Source organism: Merops nubicus, unplaced genomic scaffold, assembly GCF_000691845.1.
Source record: "Merops nubicus isolate BGI_N331 unplaced genomic scaffold, ASM69184v1 scaffold19316, whole genome shotgun sequence".
Classification (NCBI taxonomy): Eukaryota; Metazoa; Chordata; class Aves; order Coraciiformes; family Meropidae; genus Merops; species Merops nubicus.
Window position 1 is genome coordinate 1 of NW_008614597.1, and position 16,568 is coordinate 16,568.

The 16,568-nt window shown below is 50.2% G+C and overlaps 1 protein-coding gene across 1 annotated transcript in view; it reads left to right on the plus strand.

Moving 5' to 3' along the window:
• Positions 1-1,048: 1,048 nt before the first annotated feature.
• Positions 1,049-16,568, plus strand: part of LOC103774861 (rho guanine nucleotide exchange factor 9-like) — a gene marked incomplete at its 5' end in the record, with an annotated part of 22,911 nt that continues 7,391 nt past the window's right edge. The window contains 2 exons of the mRNA XM_008942295.1: positions 1,049-1,178; positions 9,135-9,266. Of these exons, the coding sequence (XP_008940543.1) occupies positions 1,049-1,178; positions 9,135-9,266 (262 nt within the window). The remainder of the gene's footprint in view (positions 1,179-9,134; positions 9,267-16,568) is intronic.

Here is a 16,568-nt window from a genome sequence, read left to right on the forward strand (position 1 = left end):
AAATGATTCTATGATTCTAAGATTTCATCCAGGCAAGGGTGGCAAACCAGCAAAGAACATTCTGTTGTATCTCCTGGCATGATTGTTTCTTAATATTTCTCCTGTTTAGATGACATGGGGAAAGGGATCTCACTCCCAGCATCCACCCCTCTTCTAGCTGTCACCAGTGCAATTCTCAGCAATAATCAATAGAACCCTTCCCCCTGCAGCTGCCCAAGATGCCAGTTTTCCTCATTAGGCAGAGATCAATACCAACCCTTAAGTTAATAATATATTAGGGTGGTATTGTGGCAGCTGGCCCTGCCTGTCTCACAGATTGAAATGAGCATTAAGGTTCCTTGGAATGGAGGAGAAGGCAGGGGGCAGAAATCAATAGCATTGATTTCAGCATCACTTTTTGAAAAGACTGATCATCATCTCTGCTGGCCCTGGCAGGAGCCTGTTTTCACTCTTTCTTATTACACTCCCAGGCCTGTCCAGGGGAATTAAAAAAAAAACAAAGCAAAGAGTTGCTTAGATTTGCTCACCTGAAGTCTGCAGCAAGAGTGAATGCTGTGGGATAGATGCTCTGTGCCACTCTCAGAGTCACCTTATGGCCTGGAAGACTCTGGCCTCGTGTCAGATGGAAAAGTATTTTCTTTATGTTCATTTGAAAAGTTGAAAAATCCAGGCCCAAAGACAAGGGCTGGGAAAACGTTCAGATGGTTTTTTTAGGATACTCTTTAGCCGAGCACCTTAAGACTCTCAGGAGCAATATTCACAGTTATTATGTGTTGGGTTGGTGGAGGCCAGACTGGTGGACACCAGCTGAGGAGCTGGCTGGCTTCTGTCTCACCCACTCCCAATTTCAGTTCCCAGCAAGCTGCTCTTTTGTGGTGATCCAGAAGGATGTTGCTGATGGAAAAAAAACACAGTGTTGTAGCAGCGGGTGGCAAATCCTACCCACGTTTCTGTCTGAAAGGATGGTGAGCTGCTGCTAGGACTAAACTCCTGTGTTTCCACTGCACATCAGGCTCCATTTCATGGCTTTTTCTTTTGTGTTCCCCAGTGACTACAGGTATGTGGCTGCTGCTCTGGCTGTCATGAGGAACGTGACCCTGCAGATCAACGAGCGGAAGCGGAGGCTGGAGAACATTGACAAGATAGCTCAGTGGCAGGCCTCTGTTCTGGACTGGGAGGTATGGTCAATGCTCAGCCCTCCTCCACGTGCTGTAGACCTGGGAGAAGAAAATTCCCTCCCATTGAATTAGCCAAGATCATATAATTCATCTCACACCAGCTGGGTTTGGGATTAAGCTTGGGATGGAGAAGATGTGGTTACAGAGTGTGGAGATAGTGCTTAAGCTGTAAACCTTAATGGTAAATTAAGAAAATTGAGGCTCCAGTTCCAAATTCATCAGTAGAAAGCAAGATTTAAATCAAACTCAGTATTCATTCTAACTCTATGCTTTGTCCTTGGGGAGGAAGCAGGGAAAAGAGCAAAAAGCCCCTAAACATTCCGACAGGCTAAGGAAATAGAGCAGACTCTTCTGGTGGTTGCTTTGTGATTAGATGCCAAAACATTCAGCTGAAGTGAGAGATGCTATTTGCACATTTAAAATGAGTACCCACTTAAAGATCTTTCTGCACCACCCCTGTGTGTAGTGATTGTATAATGGAGGAGCTGAGGAACACAGGCAAGGCAAAGTCAGCAGAGGGATTCCTCACTCCCAGCCCTTCAGGCTCCTGCATTTTTTTTACCATGTGCTTAAGCCATACTAAAATTACATTCTCCTTTTCTTTTTGCCTCTGATTTTTATTTTTTTCTAAATCATTCTATGACTGTAAACTGTAAATAGGGTTTTTGAGGCTGACTGAGGACAGATGTTTTTGTCCATCTCTTACGTTGTCCTCGATCCACGTGGTTATCCAAGTAGATGCTTAAAGGGATGGAACAGCCTTTTGTCTTCCTCACATCATGAAGATGTGGAACAACTCCACGTTCAAGTCAGTGAGGTTATATTATGTAAACTACTGTATGGAAAAGATGCACTGATCCTTTAATTATTTTTATTTTCTGGAAAAGATGTAGGAAGGCTGAGAAAAGAGGGAGAAAAATACAGGTGCATCCCCTTCTGATGGGGTATCCTCCTTGACTGAGTTAGTTTAAGTGCCAAGAGGAAGGTTGGGTCCAACCCAGGATCTCTTGATAGAACATCTAAAAGCAGCAACCATAGCTGGGTCTTAAATTATGACTGGCTGGGAGAGCAGAGAATGCACAAGATTTGCTTGATTGTTTTATTGCTGTTCACCATGAAGAAACCTCTCTCCCACTGACATGCAGACTCCTTTCCAGAGTTTGGAAGCTGCTCTCAAGGAGGCACAGGACCATCCCATGCATCTTCAGTAGATTCCATGTGATGAGCTAATGTGTGTCATTTGTAAGGGATGCTGAGAGCCTCGTGGTAAATAAATCGAGATTAAGGACGGATCAGTTCCAAGTCAGTGAATATTCATGTGTGAGTGGAAAGCCAAGGTGACCTCCATGTAGGATCTGTGGAATAGCCATTTCTTTTTCTTTTCCATTAGCTCAGTTGATAATTCATTTTTATTTAGCCATATCCTTGATAGTTCATTCCTTCTTAGCTTTAGCCATGTCCTTTATAATTCTTTCCTGCTTAGCAGTACCAATTCTTTATCTCCATCCTGTCCTCAGGAACTTGCCAAATCATTCTTCCAGACTTTTTTGAACTATTCTGAGTTTTAAGCACACTATTGCAGCAACATCTTTCAGCTCCTCATAGTACAGCAAAGCCTGATGTTGCTACCACTCAGAGATCTGATGGGAATGGAGCTGCTGCCCCCATTCAAAGGAAAACACCCTTCTTGCCACTTTTCTTCTGTATTTTGGATCAAGAAAAGTCATAGACTTGTGCTGAAAACACTAGAGGATGAGAGCTAGATCCAACAGAGGACTTCACTGCTTGATTCTGTCCTCTGAAGCAACTTCTGAACCATCAGCTTCAGCCCCTGCTTCAGAGGTGTCCACGTAATGGCCAGAAGGATGCACAGACCCCCAAAATACTCACAGGTTAGTGCAAGGCAGGGAGAGAGCAGGAGGAATCAAAAGCAGAGCTGGGTGCTTAGATCTGTCCTAGTTCTGTGCAGATGCTCCTTTTAGGCATTGCAAAGCCAGGCTGCTGACCTCCAAAATCCCTCCTTGGCTGATGTCTGTCTGCAGAACATGCCTCCCAGGGCAGAGGCCATCAGGGGCTGATTGCTCACCCAGCCTGTGAGGAAGGGTTCAGGCCCTCATCTTCTCCACACAGGGAGTAGAGGAGGGATTTCCTATGTCTCCCTGGCCTCTTCCAGTCTGTGGGGATCATGCATTTATTATCTGCTCAGAGAGTAGAAGGCCACAACTCCCAGTTGATCTTTGCTGGAGGATGCTCAGCTGAGAGGGGGGGGTGACCTGCTGTCAGCTTTGTGCTTCTGCAAACGTTGATCCAGTTGATATCCAGTGCTCAGTGAAACAGAGAGAGGGACCTACAGCATTCCCATCATCCTGTGGCCCTGTTCCTGCTCTGATGAGAGCCTGGATCCCAAATCAGTCCCTTTCTGCCCCTTGTTGTGGCTTCTCAGTCTCTCCAGCCCACCCAGCAGCGCAGACGAGCAGTAGCAGCATGGACCTGGGGTTTACAGCACAGCCTTCTCTGAAAAAAAACACTAAGCACAAGAAGGCAGGAATTAGGAGAAAAAAAACAATTCAGACTTTTTTTTTAGCCAGGGCACGAAGTAGAGAGAATCCCAAATTCCCACTGTATGTTGCACTGAGTGAATTATTCCAGCAGCACCCAAAGCTGAAGGTTTAAGCCTGTTGAAATCCTTCATTTGGAGCAGTGTCTGGTTTGCCTCAGCATCCCTCGAGGAGTGATGTTGCCTCTCTGATTAGAAGTTGCATTTTCATGTCTAAATTTACCCATGTTTTGCAATGAGATGCTGGGAAAAGGGTGTTTTTAAAAAGAAGAAGCAAAAATCCAAACCAAACAAAATATAGTCAGCGAGAGAATATTGGAAGTGTTCTTGTACACACACAGTGTGTGTACATGTTTTCTTTCAAGGAGAGGGTGTTAGTGGTAAAATATACATATTGCTGAGCCTAAAACAAATAGAAGAAGGAAGGGGCTGGTCCCAACTAATTGAAGCAGCAGTGTTTTTAAAAAGAAGAAGCAAAAATCCAAACCAAACAAAATATAGTCAGCGAGAGAATATTGGAAGTGTTCTTGTACACACACAGTGTGTGTACATGTTTTCTTTCAAGGAGAGGGTGTTAGTGGTAAAATATACATATTGCTGAGCCTAAAACAAATAGAAGAAGGAAGGGGCTGGTCCCAACTAATTGAAGCAGCAGGAATATATCCCTCAAGATTTCCTGCGTGGCCCCATGAAGGTGAACTCCAGGGTCAGCGTTTGGAAATCATGAATATCATGGAGTTAACCCAAGCCAGGCTTTTTTTTTTCCCCCAGTAAGTCAGGGTGTGATGGTTCCAGTTACAAATGGGCCCGAGGAAGGGTGGCCTGGCTGGGGTGGCAGCTGGTAACCGTGCTGTGGCAGCCAGGGTGTGAACCCTGAAGGAATTATTGGCACCTTTGGCAGCTTTCTACAAGTCATGACTGAGCAGAAGGGAAGATTCAGATCTCACTGACTGCTGTAAATGAGAAATAATCCCAATCCCTGGGAAATGTTGTCCCTGTGTAACTCACAGGAACGTGGTCTTGACCGAAAAGCCCAGCTTGGACTCTTGCCACGTGTGACTCACTTCTTTATTTTCTAACCTGAATTTCCAATGCACAAACAGAGCTAGAGAGGTGCTGCTGCTGCCTACACCGAATTCTCTAGTGCCTTTTGTCCTTTCAGCTGTTAATGATGCAGAATGTAGGGCTTCCACCAGCTCCTGCTGAGACCTTTCAATGTCTGAGAGCTCTCGTGGTTATGAAGTGTTTCCTGATGTTCAACCTCTATTTCTCTTCACTCAGCATCATCTCCTTGCTTGTAGTTAAATGCCCTCAGATCAAACCCGTGACATTTAAAGGCAGGCAGAGGCAATACTGGCACACAGAGTTAGCTGGAGCTGCTTCTTCACAACAGCCTCCAAAGTCTTCTCTGAACCAGACTTCAAAGGGGCCAGGCAGAGCCCATCCCGGGCAGCCTTTACAGGCTCAGTCCCTTCTTGTGCTCCTGCCCTCTCAGAGAGCTACAGATCTCAAAAGTTTAGTGGGTAATATCTAGATCTATCCACAGACATGACAGTACTATAAAGAGATTGTTTCCACAAAGCCCATCATCATTGCCAAGTCCTTGCCAGCCCAAATTTAGGCAGTGCTGTGTTCACAGGCACACAAGTGAGGCAGCGAGGAGGAAGGAGCAGCCTGTCATAGAATTGTTCTGGTTGGAAGAGACCTTTAAGATCATCAAGTCCAGTCCAAGTCTGGCACAGGAGAGAACCTTGCCTGTCAGCCTGGATTAATTCTGATTTACTATTGAAGCATTAATTTGGTTTATGGAGGTATCTGGATATTTCCACCAAAGGTTCAAGTGGCTCGCCACTTTGGCAGGTTTCAAGAGCATTGCATTTGCATGAAAGGAAAAATATATAGAATTAGGAAATCTCATGGACACTGTCCTTTGAAATTTCTTCCCATTCTTGTTATTTACAGGTCCTTTAAATCAAGACTCAGTGCCCTTAATTATGTAATGTAGAATAGTTGGCCTCAGCCTCATACCACGTTGTTGAATCCAAGAATGACATGAACAAAAAGCTGCATGCAGCCAACGTGTGCTTTTCAAAGTGAGGACAGGCTGATGAGAAATCCTCCTGGGATTAAAAAATTGCATCAGGGACTGAAACAGATTCTGGTTCTTTTATTTTTCTCCTTCTTCTTCCTGTTGTTTTTGTTTTTTTTTTCCCCCCCCAGCAACAGACAGGACGAAACGGAGCCTGATGAGAGGGACATTTCTCTTGCTTTCCTTTTTCTGATCTTTCTGTAGCCCAGAGTGCTAATCAGCCTGTCAATCTCTAATTAAAGAGGAGCAGTGTCAGGCAGGAGAGCGTGGGCTGGAGGGGGGGATTCTGTGCCCAGCAGTGACAGCCAGGAGCCACCTCGGGAGCAGGGCTGCTGAGCCTGGGACAGCATCTCCCCAGGGTTTGCTGGTGGGAAGGAGGTGTGGGGCAGACTGGGAGGTGGGACCTTCCCTTCCACGTCACCTTGGTGCTCCCAAGGCATTTCTGTCACGACAGCAGTGAAAAGCCTTTGGTTGCTCCCAGTTCCCTGCTCCAGAAGGTGGTGGCTTCTGCAGCATCATCTGCAGCATCATTGGCTGGACGTCGTGGTGCAGCAGCAGCAGCAGATCTGACCCTCTGCTGCAACAGGCAGGAGTAGCCCTAGGACTTGGATGTGTCATGCCAGCTCTGGCAAGCTGGAGGGAGCATGAGGCACACGTCCAGCCCAGATCTGGGTGACCTTCTGCTCCCACTGCTGCACACTAAGGAGCTGGACTCTGCCTGGGAGTGCAGGAAGAAGAGAGGAGTCAGCTTCCTTCTTGCTGCCCTTTGATAGGATGCACAGGGAGAACCTGAGCTACAGGCTGAGGAGGGCTGAGGGTTTTTCTCAGAGGATAACCCTGGTTGGAAGAGACTGCAGGAGATCATCTTGTCTTCTCTTGGCCATTTGACTGCTGGGCTCTGCTGAAGTCAGCAGGACAGCTGCCAGTTCAGGGTAACTAAAACTTTTTGAGCAGTATTTCTCTTAATTTCCAGGAGGATATAGATGATCCAGCCTCTTGGGGAAAAAAAAATGGAAAAGACATTTTTATATCCCCAGTTTTATATAGAATTGGAGGGATCCAGCCTAGGACTGGGAGAGGCATTGCAGAGAGCTTGGCCAGCCACGTGCTGCTCCAAAACTATTTACAACAGATATTTCCAAATTGGCAAAGCCAGCACTGGAAATCATCTATTTCTAGCCTATAGACTGTATATAGAAATTGTTTTCCCAACATAAAAACCACAATATAAATCCTATCATTGCAGATCTGGGGTTTTTCTGGTTTATATTGCTTGCAGGGACTATACAGTTTGGATTTAGCTAATCAAGTAGAAGTGTTTACAGAGTCCTCTGTGTCCCCTCAGGCTTGAGATGCTACCACAGGAGTAAAAGACAAAACTGGCTTTCTATTTTTAGCAGCCAGCCTCTCCTAGGCTCGCCCCTCTCATCAAACCTCCCATCCACAGGCTTGTGTGAATCTTCTTTCTGTAAGCTCCTGCTGAGCTTATAAACCCCACAATTTCTGGAGCTGGTGTGTTTTCTTCAGAGGCTTCTTATTCAAGGGCTTGTATATGCCTGAGGTGTTGCAGACAGCACTGGGACCCAGTTTCTGGCCAGGAGGTCCACGGCTGAAATCAGACCTTAACATCACAGTCTTGAATCATAGAATCACTGAATCATCTTGGTTGGAAGAGACCTTTAAGGTCATGGAGTCCAACTGTTCCCCCAGCACTGCCAGGTCCCCACTGCCCCGTGTCCCTCACCCCACATCTGAGGGGCTTGGGAACCCCTCCAGGGGTGGGGACTCCACCACTGCCCTGGGCAGCCTGGCACAAACCTGGACATCCCTTTTGAAGAAGATATTTTTCCTAACCTCCAATCTAAAGCATCCCTTCTGGGAACAACCCTCTGTGTTCCTGGGAAGTTATCCCTAATGCCTTCAGCTATCACTGCCACCCAAGTGAGCCAGGGAGGTGGATAAATACCTCACGAAGGCGTTTAGAAGGTCTGTGCTGTAGCCTGATGATGTGGTGACTTAATGAAGCTGCTGTTGTCACAGGGCCCAGGGACTCAGGCAGTCACTTCCAATCAATGCTGAGAGGTTAATTACCCATTTACCTGAAGAGCAGTCTGAAATCCTCACCCAGAAATTAGGAGTGGGGGTTGAGTCTTGGTTACTTTGGCACCTACAAGCATAAGTGGTAACAAAAAAGCCTCTCTGTCTAGATGCCCCCCATAGCTGGCTGAACCTTTACAAGCTGTGTGCTGAGATTTTGGGATGGTCTCGTCCCAGAAATTGGTTCTAGTTTGGCATCCAAGCCAGAACTGCACTAGTTTCAGAGCCAAAAAGGAAAAAAAAAAACCCAAATAAAAAGCTGTTCTCTCCCTTGCTTCTGAATCCAGCTCCTTACCTTGTAGCTGAAGTCATCCTGGTGCCTTCTGTGGTGTTGCAGAGCAAGACACACACTGAGATGCCCACAGGGCAGGTGGTGGTGAATTCACCCATTTTTAATAAATAGATTTTAATTAACTTTTAAAAAAGTCCAGCTCATCCCAATTAGTGGAGGGTGACTGCGTTTGTTCTCTCCGAGAGTGGGAGAGAGAGTGCTGTGTTTTCAAGACCATCTGCTCATGAATCCTTAAAAAAAAACTGAAGAGGAAAACAAGCATTAGCTGGAGGCAGAGGAAGGGTGAGGGCATTCTGGCAACCAGCCTGGGGGGCCAGAGGAGCCAGGGTGGTCCTGACAGCTTTTTGGAGATGGGGGAGCCCTAATGAGCTGTGGGAGAAGGGATTGTAGTTGCCTGAATGAGTGGGAAGAGAGGCAGGAGACTGGAGGGGTGAGTTTGGATGCTGGAGGGGGAATTGATACCCTGGTGTAGATGATTTCAGTGGCCTGAGATGGCAGGAGGGGAGGTGCCTTGGGGTGCCAGGGAGTTTGTTCCCCTGAAAACAAAGTGGCTCAGTCATGGGCAGGAGGAAGGAGCTTTGCTTTCAGGCTGCCCCCAGCACCTGCAGTGAGATCCAGGGGCTGGGGCTACCTGGAGAGTGGGAAATGGGGCTGGTGCCTGGAGCAGCTCCATCCCCACTGCACTCTGAAGTGGAACGACCAAGCTTTGAGTGTCCACACCTCCTACCTTTATTTCCATTCCTTCAGAACCATCCCCTATCTCCATTTGCCGGTCCGAACTCAGCCAGGGTGGCTTGGAGAGCCTCAGGAGGGCCAAAATGTTATTGAATTCTTGCCTGTCCGTGTCCTGCCAAGAGAGCTGTGCCCTGTGCCCTGCCTGGGGGTGGTGCCTCACTCGGCCTCCTTCTCTGTGCCCTCCAGGGAGAGGATATCTTGGACCGCAGCTCGGAGCTGATCTACACGGGGGAGATGTCCTGGATTTACCAGCCTTATGGACGCAACCAGCAGCGAGTTTTCTTCCTCTTTGATCACCAGATGGTTCTCTGCAAGAAGGTAAGGACATCCAGGGAGAGCTCAGCACGCCTAAGGACGTGCTGCAGGCACAGCCTTCCCAGCCCAAAGTGTTTTTTTTAGGGCAAGGTGGTGGTTTGCTCCACGTGCAGAAGGGGACGTGGGTAGCGCTGGGGAAGGGTGACCCACATGCTAGAAATACTGAGCTGTGGGATGGGGAGTACACAGTGAGGGAGGGATTTTTATGCTCCTTGTAAATCCAGCTTCCACTTGTTCATTTTGTGCCTTTTTCTCCTGCCCCCCTTGTTTGGCTCGTTGCCTCACTTCTGCTGCTGGCTGCAGAGCATGATCTGGGATTAGATAGCCCTGGAATTTATTTCTCTAGGAGCTGTGAAGCCTGGCACTTGGGCAGACAGCTCAATTACTGCCTTCAAATGACAATTGCTGCCTCTCAAAGCAATAGCAGGCAGCAGCTTGGTCAGTGGCAGGGGTGTGTGTTGCCCACGTGCATTTCCAGCCTCGTCCTGCTGTAGCTGCTGTGCTGGATTTTGGAGGGTCTCTCTCTGCCATGAAGCCCACTGTGAAGGTAGAGGAAGAAGCACAGAATGACAGACTGGTTTGGGTTGGAAGGGATCTTTGAAGGCCATCTCATCCAACCCCCCTGCAGGGAGCAGGGACATCCCCAGCTAGAGCAGGGTGCTCAGAGCTCCATCCAACCTCCCCTGGGATGGTTCCAGGGATGGGGCAGCGACCACCTCTCTGGGCAGCCTGGGCCAGGGGCTCACCACCCTCAGTGTAATGATGTTCTTCCTTCTCTCTGGTCTAAATCTCCCTCTTTGAGTTTCAAACCATCCCCCCTTGTCCTGTCCCAACATGCCCTGCTCCAAAGTCAGTCCTGAGCTTTCTGACAGGCCCCTTGAGCCCCTGGAAGGCCACCAGAAGGTCTCCCTGGCCACGCTGGGGTCTGCCCACACCGATGCCAACACGTCGTAGCATTCACAGCAGCAGGTGAGCCATGTTTCAGAGCAGCTCTTCAGCAGCATTGCAGCTGAGGTGACCCCAGCTCCTGACCATCCCAACTGCTGAAGTGGCAGAGCTGCCAAGCCCTGGGTGCCCCATCTCCTGGGTGACAGGGGTTCCATGGGGTGGCACGGTGCCCACGCCTCGCAGGGACCCGCTCCGGGTGGGATGGAGGGGTGGGGGGCAGTCCTGCCAGGCCAGGCACCCCAGGGCTGCCTTCCAGCCACGTCCCCTGCTCTGGGGAAGGGCTGGGGGTGCACAGCAGCCCCCCCCAGAGTGCCCTGTGCCGTGGGTGGCACCGTGGGTGGCTCCTGAGTCACCGTGGTGGGGCCGCCGAGCTGTGCCCTGTGCTGGGCTGTGGGTGGCCCTTTCTTCTCCTGAGTCATGCCTGACTGAAGTTTTACCTTCTGTGGTGCATGGGCTTGTTTTCCCCCTCCTCATTGCTGTCTTTTACTTCTTCCCTGGCTCCATTTAAAAGCAGAATAACCAGAGCTGAGCAGTCCCAAAGGCAGATGTTGGGAGAGCTGTCAGAACTGTTCCAGGAGCTTGGGGCTGGGGTTGGTTTTCAGTCCTGACCTCCTGCACTTTGGTTGTGATCCTGAATTTCCCATTCATAGGCAGCATCCAGCTCAGCTTGCACTGGGTCTGATCCAGAGAGGTATTGAGGATTCCCTTAACTCCCAGGAAAGGCAGAGGTGGCATTGCCATGGTCAGCAGTCTGGGGGGGCATGCAGCAGCTCACAGCCAGCTGCTGGGGGCTCAGGGGGCTCTGTCAGTGTCCAGATGCTGGCAGAGTGGCACTGTCCTTGTCCCTCACACACTCCAGAGGTGTTCTGTGTGTGGCACAGGAGATGCCTTCAGGGGGGAACTCCCTGTGGACTCTCCCTGGCTCAGCACGGAGGGTTTGGGGCTTCCTGGCAGAGGTTGGCTCCGTGTCAGGATCTGGCAGATTCTTCTGCTCCCAGCCCAGGTCTTGTGGGACTGTGCCCCCCCTCAGCTTTAGGGTGGTAACTCTGGGGTCATGGCACAGGGCTCACACCTCATTGTAGGTTTTCCTTCTGCATCTCTTTTTCCTGCATCAAACTGCAGTTGTTGTTTCTCAGAGCATTGGGGTTGGGGGAGATGGGGTTGCAGCTGGACTCACCCACCTTGATAATGTTTTCTTTGAATGTTATTAAGAAAAATTGAGAACAGCATCCAGAGAAGTGTTAGCTCACATTTTGGGATCACGAATCCCACATAAAATAAACCTGAATGATTTACAACCTGCATTGTCCTGACCCTTGTGTCAGGTTTGCTGTTACAGATCCCAGCAGGCAACCCTCTAGCAGGATAACCTCTGCTTTGGAGCCAGAGCACCATGTCCTGGGGCTTCTTTAGTGAAGCAGCATGTCTATTGTGGTGCTGGAAGCTGGGGCCACCCTTCCCTACCCCATGCTTTAAAATTATTCTCTGAGGGATAAGAGATGTGACCCACAGATGCCCAAGAGCAAGGAGAAGACTGCAGGTCTGTAGGGGTGCTGCCCACCCCTGGCCCTGGGTGATTACCTGGCTGATGGTTTGAGAACAGTCATTAATGTGGCTATATTAAACCCTATGACTAAATTAATATGACTATAATGAACTAGTCAGTCATGGAGCTGAGCTGTCAGGAGAGGAGTGATGGTCCTGGTGGGATCCAGCAGGAAAGCTCAGCCCCTTCCCTGGTTGCCTGTGTGAGCTCCACTGCCTCAGAGTGGGAAATCCCAGCTGCATTTCCACAGCCACCACCTCTTGGAGAACTTGATGGGACTTCAGGCAGAGACCTCCTTTGTGAAAATGAGTAATTAAGTAGGGCTGCCTTCAAAGGTGCTTGACAGAGGTTATCCCCACCAGTGTGGGTATGTGGAAGCCTCTCTTCCAGGCAGGAAACTTGCACTAAGATTTATGAGGTGCAGGACTAGGAGCAGTAGCAGGTGGAGAAGCTGACACGATGGCAGGCAGCTTTCCTTCCTGGCAAACACCTCACAGAACAAGTTGTGTGGGAGAATTTTCACAAATAAAACCAGTTTCTGAGCATTGCAAAGCTTCAGCTTAGATGTTGCCATCTGAGACAGCCCTGGTCGCTTCCTGATGCCACCAGTGAATTCTGTTCTGGTGCTAGGAAGGGAGAGGTTTAATCAGCTGAAGTGGCCATGTCAGCTAGTCCAGCATTCAGCAGAGTGCTGAGATGCTGGTGGAGGTAGGTGGGTGCTGCAGAACATCTCCAGAACCTGTGTCAGAAGGGGGGAGTGCAGAGTGACTTCAGATGCCTCCATGAAGAGCCACTGGGAGAGCCCCTGATTTGGAGTTTCTTTGCAGAGCTGGGGTAACGTTCAGCTCCTGGATGAACATCAGACTCTCCTGGTGAGTTTTCTGCCTGTGTTTCCTGAAGCAGAGGCTGGGGGGTTGCAGTGTGCAGGAGGACAGAGCAGTGCTTGCTTCAGAGGAGACTTGTCAGGTGGTTACCTTCATTTGGAAAGGAGGAAGGGGATAAACTGTGTAGGAAGCAAGTGCTGGCCTCAGTTTGACTTCCCATATGCCCATAATCAGGATTGAAGAACACCCATCCCAGTGTGCTAACAGCAATTACCAAGAAATGAAGTCAATCCTTGATGATGGCAGCATTAAAAGCTGTTGCCTTAAAGGCACAGGGTCTATTTTTCTTCTCCCCTAGAAGCTGAGAGAGAGAGAGATGCTTTAAATTTGCAAGTCACAGGACTTAGCAGCCAGGCCTGTGAGACACCCCATTAATTCTGACCATGGCTCGTTGGGTTGGGGGGTGCTCGAGGTGTTTAATTGTGTAATAATGAGAATTTTCCTTTTCCTGCTCTGGGATTTGCCCAAGGGGCTGGAGAGCACCGTGGCATTAGGCTGGAAGTGACAGTATAAAGGGTTAAACAGGGTTTCTGCCCCAAATTATGCTTTTCCTTCACCAGTAGTCAAGGAGTCGTTGATGGGGCTCCGTGTTTAGTGTTTTCTGACAGTGCAGGAAGATCAGTGACTGCAGGAAACACATTTTAGTTTTCATTTGCACTTTTCATGTGTCTCTTGTAATCAGGAGGCAAGGAGAGCTCCAGCTTGTGGTTTATTGCTCTTGCTGTCTTCCCTTGAGCTCGCAGAGCAAAGCAGGTTGGAGGAGAAGCAAAATGAGACCAGTTTCATAGCCATAGCCAGACAGTCAGCCAGAAATAGCTGTGCTGCAGGAGACAGAGTAAATAAAATAATCCTGTCAAGCTCCATCGCAGTGCAGGTTTCCAAATGGGGAGATAAAAGAGACATTTCTGAGCCCTTTTAGGGTAGGAAGGTCTGGTCCCCCCATCGCTGCTGTTAAAAACACTGAGGTCATCTTTGCACCAAAACAACGGCCCCGCTTTTATTGCAGGCTCAATGGGTCTCACAGGGCTCACCAAAAATCTTGTTTGCAAACACAGAGCAGCCCTGGGACAATTCTTATTCCTTCAAGTGGTTTTCTGACCCACGAGGAGCACCGTTTGACTTCTGCAGCACCTCCCAGCCCTTCTTTCTCCCTGCTGGTAGCACAGATCTGGCTCGAGGGCCACGTTTTGGGTCAGGCTTGAGTCCAGCCTGCAGCAGGGGGGGAAAGTGGGTCAGGCTGTGTGTCACTGCTCCCAGACAGCAGCTCGGTGGCCTGCTGCTGTCAGAACTAGTGAGACAGCACTAGCACCAGCGTGGGGACGAGGAGAGAAGACACACTGGTGTGGTCACAGCCCCAGAAGCCAAGCAGCAGCTGTGGATTTGGGAGCCCAGCGTTTCCCCAGCCCTGTGTTCATGCCCAGCCTCTCTGTTGGTGCTGTCTGCAGACAAGAGGGGTCTGTGGGGCCAGACCACAGACCAGAGCAGGGAAGTTCAGCCCTCCTGTCAGCCTCCTTGGCTAGCAGGTAGCTGGCCACCAAGGATGAACTCCAGCAATTGACAGGCTGGATATTTAAAATGGTTATGAACAAGTACTTCAGCTTTCAGATGCAGCATATTGAAGGGAAGGGAACATTTGCTCAGTGACCTTTTTTTTCAGGGCTGTGCACGTGCTTATTAATTACTGCCCTGAGCAGTTTTGCAGGAGGACTGGTGCTAAGGGGTTGCAGGGACTGGAACCTGGAGCAAGCTGCTGGTGTTCTGTTGGCTGGAGGGCCAGCAGCTGCCTGCTCACTGCTCGGCCTGCAGTAGCAGGGAGGGAAGAATGGACTCCAGAGAGCTCACTGGGAGACAAGAGGAAAACATCAGGCTCAGCCAGAGGAGCCAGTGGCAGAAGGTTTCAGGTGTTAGTTGCTACCTCAGTGTTAAAATCCAGAAAGGGCTGAATTTAGAGTCCTTCACAGTCTGTGTTTTCTGGATTGGGAGCAGGTTTAACCTGCTCCTGGAGCTATACAGATAAGCAGGATGCTCTACAATATACCCTGTGCCCAATCTATCCCTCCTCTAGTTGCAGTAGGTGTAAATTTGGCCCACAGGCGAGCCCTCCAGAGCTGCACATCCAACCCTCCTCCTGCTGTGGCCTCTCAGCAGCAGTTTGAAGCCCCTGGGAGCAGATGGGAGAGCCCAGAAGAGCCGAGTGACGTGTCTGCAGCAGGGCTCCCCCGTCTCCTCCTGTTAGCAGCTCCTTGGAAACACAGTCACCCTCAGCTCGCTGCTTTGCAGCCAGCCTGGCTGGGCTGGAGGTGGGACCAGGCCTGGGAATGCCACCCCTGTGCCACTCAACAGGGCCCAGGAAGAGCATTTCCCCAGGAGTGCTTCCAGCTCCAGCCCTCCCTCGCCCGGATCCCACCCCGCAGCCCTGTGGAGCTGCCAGGGATGAATCAAACGTCTCTTTCCAAGCTCAGGAGACAGACACTGCTGAATAATTTGGCAGGAATCTTCTGGCCTCCCCAGCACAGCTGTCCTTGTGCAAGGAGGAGTTACATAAAGTGAGTTTGGGCTCCCTGGGGAGCCTCGGGACGGTTTTGAGCCAGCCTGGGAGGTGTGGTTGGAAGGGAGGGGCTGAGGTTGTGTCACAGAGGTTGGGTCACATCCCCCTGTTCCCAGTGTGCCCAACTATTTCTCTGGGGCTGGTTATGTCACATATCCAGCCAGAATCCCAGCAGGATGTGGTTGGGAGGGACCTCTGGAGATCATCTCATCCCACCCCCTGCTCCAGCAGCTCACCCCCAGCAGGGTGCCCAGGGTCACAGCCAGGCGGGTTTGGGATCTCTCCAGAGCAGGAGACTCCCCAGCCTCTCTGGGCAGCTGCTCCAGGCTCTGCACCCTCCCAGCAGAGAAGATTCCCCTCCTGCTCAGGTGGCACCTCCTGGGTTCCAGTTGGTGCCCGTTGCCCCTTGTCCTGTCTCTGGGCACCACTGAGCAGAGTCTGGCCCCAGCCTCTTGCCCCCCGGGGCCCTTTAGCTCTTGCTCAGCACTGCTCAGATCCCCTCTGAGGCTTCTCCAGCTCAGCAGCCCCAGGGCTCTCAGCCTGGCCTGGCACAGAGATGCTCCAGCCCCTCAGCAGCTCCAGAGCCTCTGCTGGACTCTCTCCAGCAGCTCCTTGTCTCTCTGGAACTGGGGAGCCCAAAACTGGACCCGATCCTCCCGAGGTGGCCTCCCTGGGGCAGAGCAGATGCTAGATCATCAGAGGAGATGATACAGTGTCTGATGTCGAGAACATTCAGAAGGGTTCAGTGAGTTTTAGGGTCTCATCTGGGCAGAGGAGAGGCCCAGTTTTGCAATGCTCTCAGGCTCTTGAGGAGGATGATGAGGACAGTCAGTAACTGCCCCATCTTAAAAATCAGCCTGCAGCAGGGCTCAGTTAAATGAGCAAATGTTATGGAGAACTGGCACGGACAGGGGGCTGGGCTGCTTTCTTCAAAGGGTCACTTCAAGGTGAGTTAGTTTTTAAAAGGGTAGGCTCTGAGTCTTTTTTTGAAAAGCCAAAGAACATTGAAAGCCCTTCTGAGTGAAGATACCCAAAGACATGGGGAGGTGGCAGCCTGCCATGCTCTCATTGCTCACGGCAGGCTGGGCAGGGGGAAGAGAGAGCAGCCAGGCAGCAAAATCAGGACAAAATTCAGGAGTAAATTGAAAAAAATCTGCCTGCTCCCTCTGCTCCTTCCATTCTGCTCTGCAGTCACTGCCCAGGTCAGTGAGAAATCATCAGAGGGGGCTCTGAGACCTGCACCTTAGTGTGGAAGACAGCTCAGCCTTTCCCAAACCTCTGCCTTTCCCAAATCCTGGCTTGCTGTTTGGGTGCTGTTATAAGTCTGAAGTCTAAACTCTGGTTTAGACTCTTCCTGATTTCAACATCAACTGTTCAGC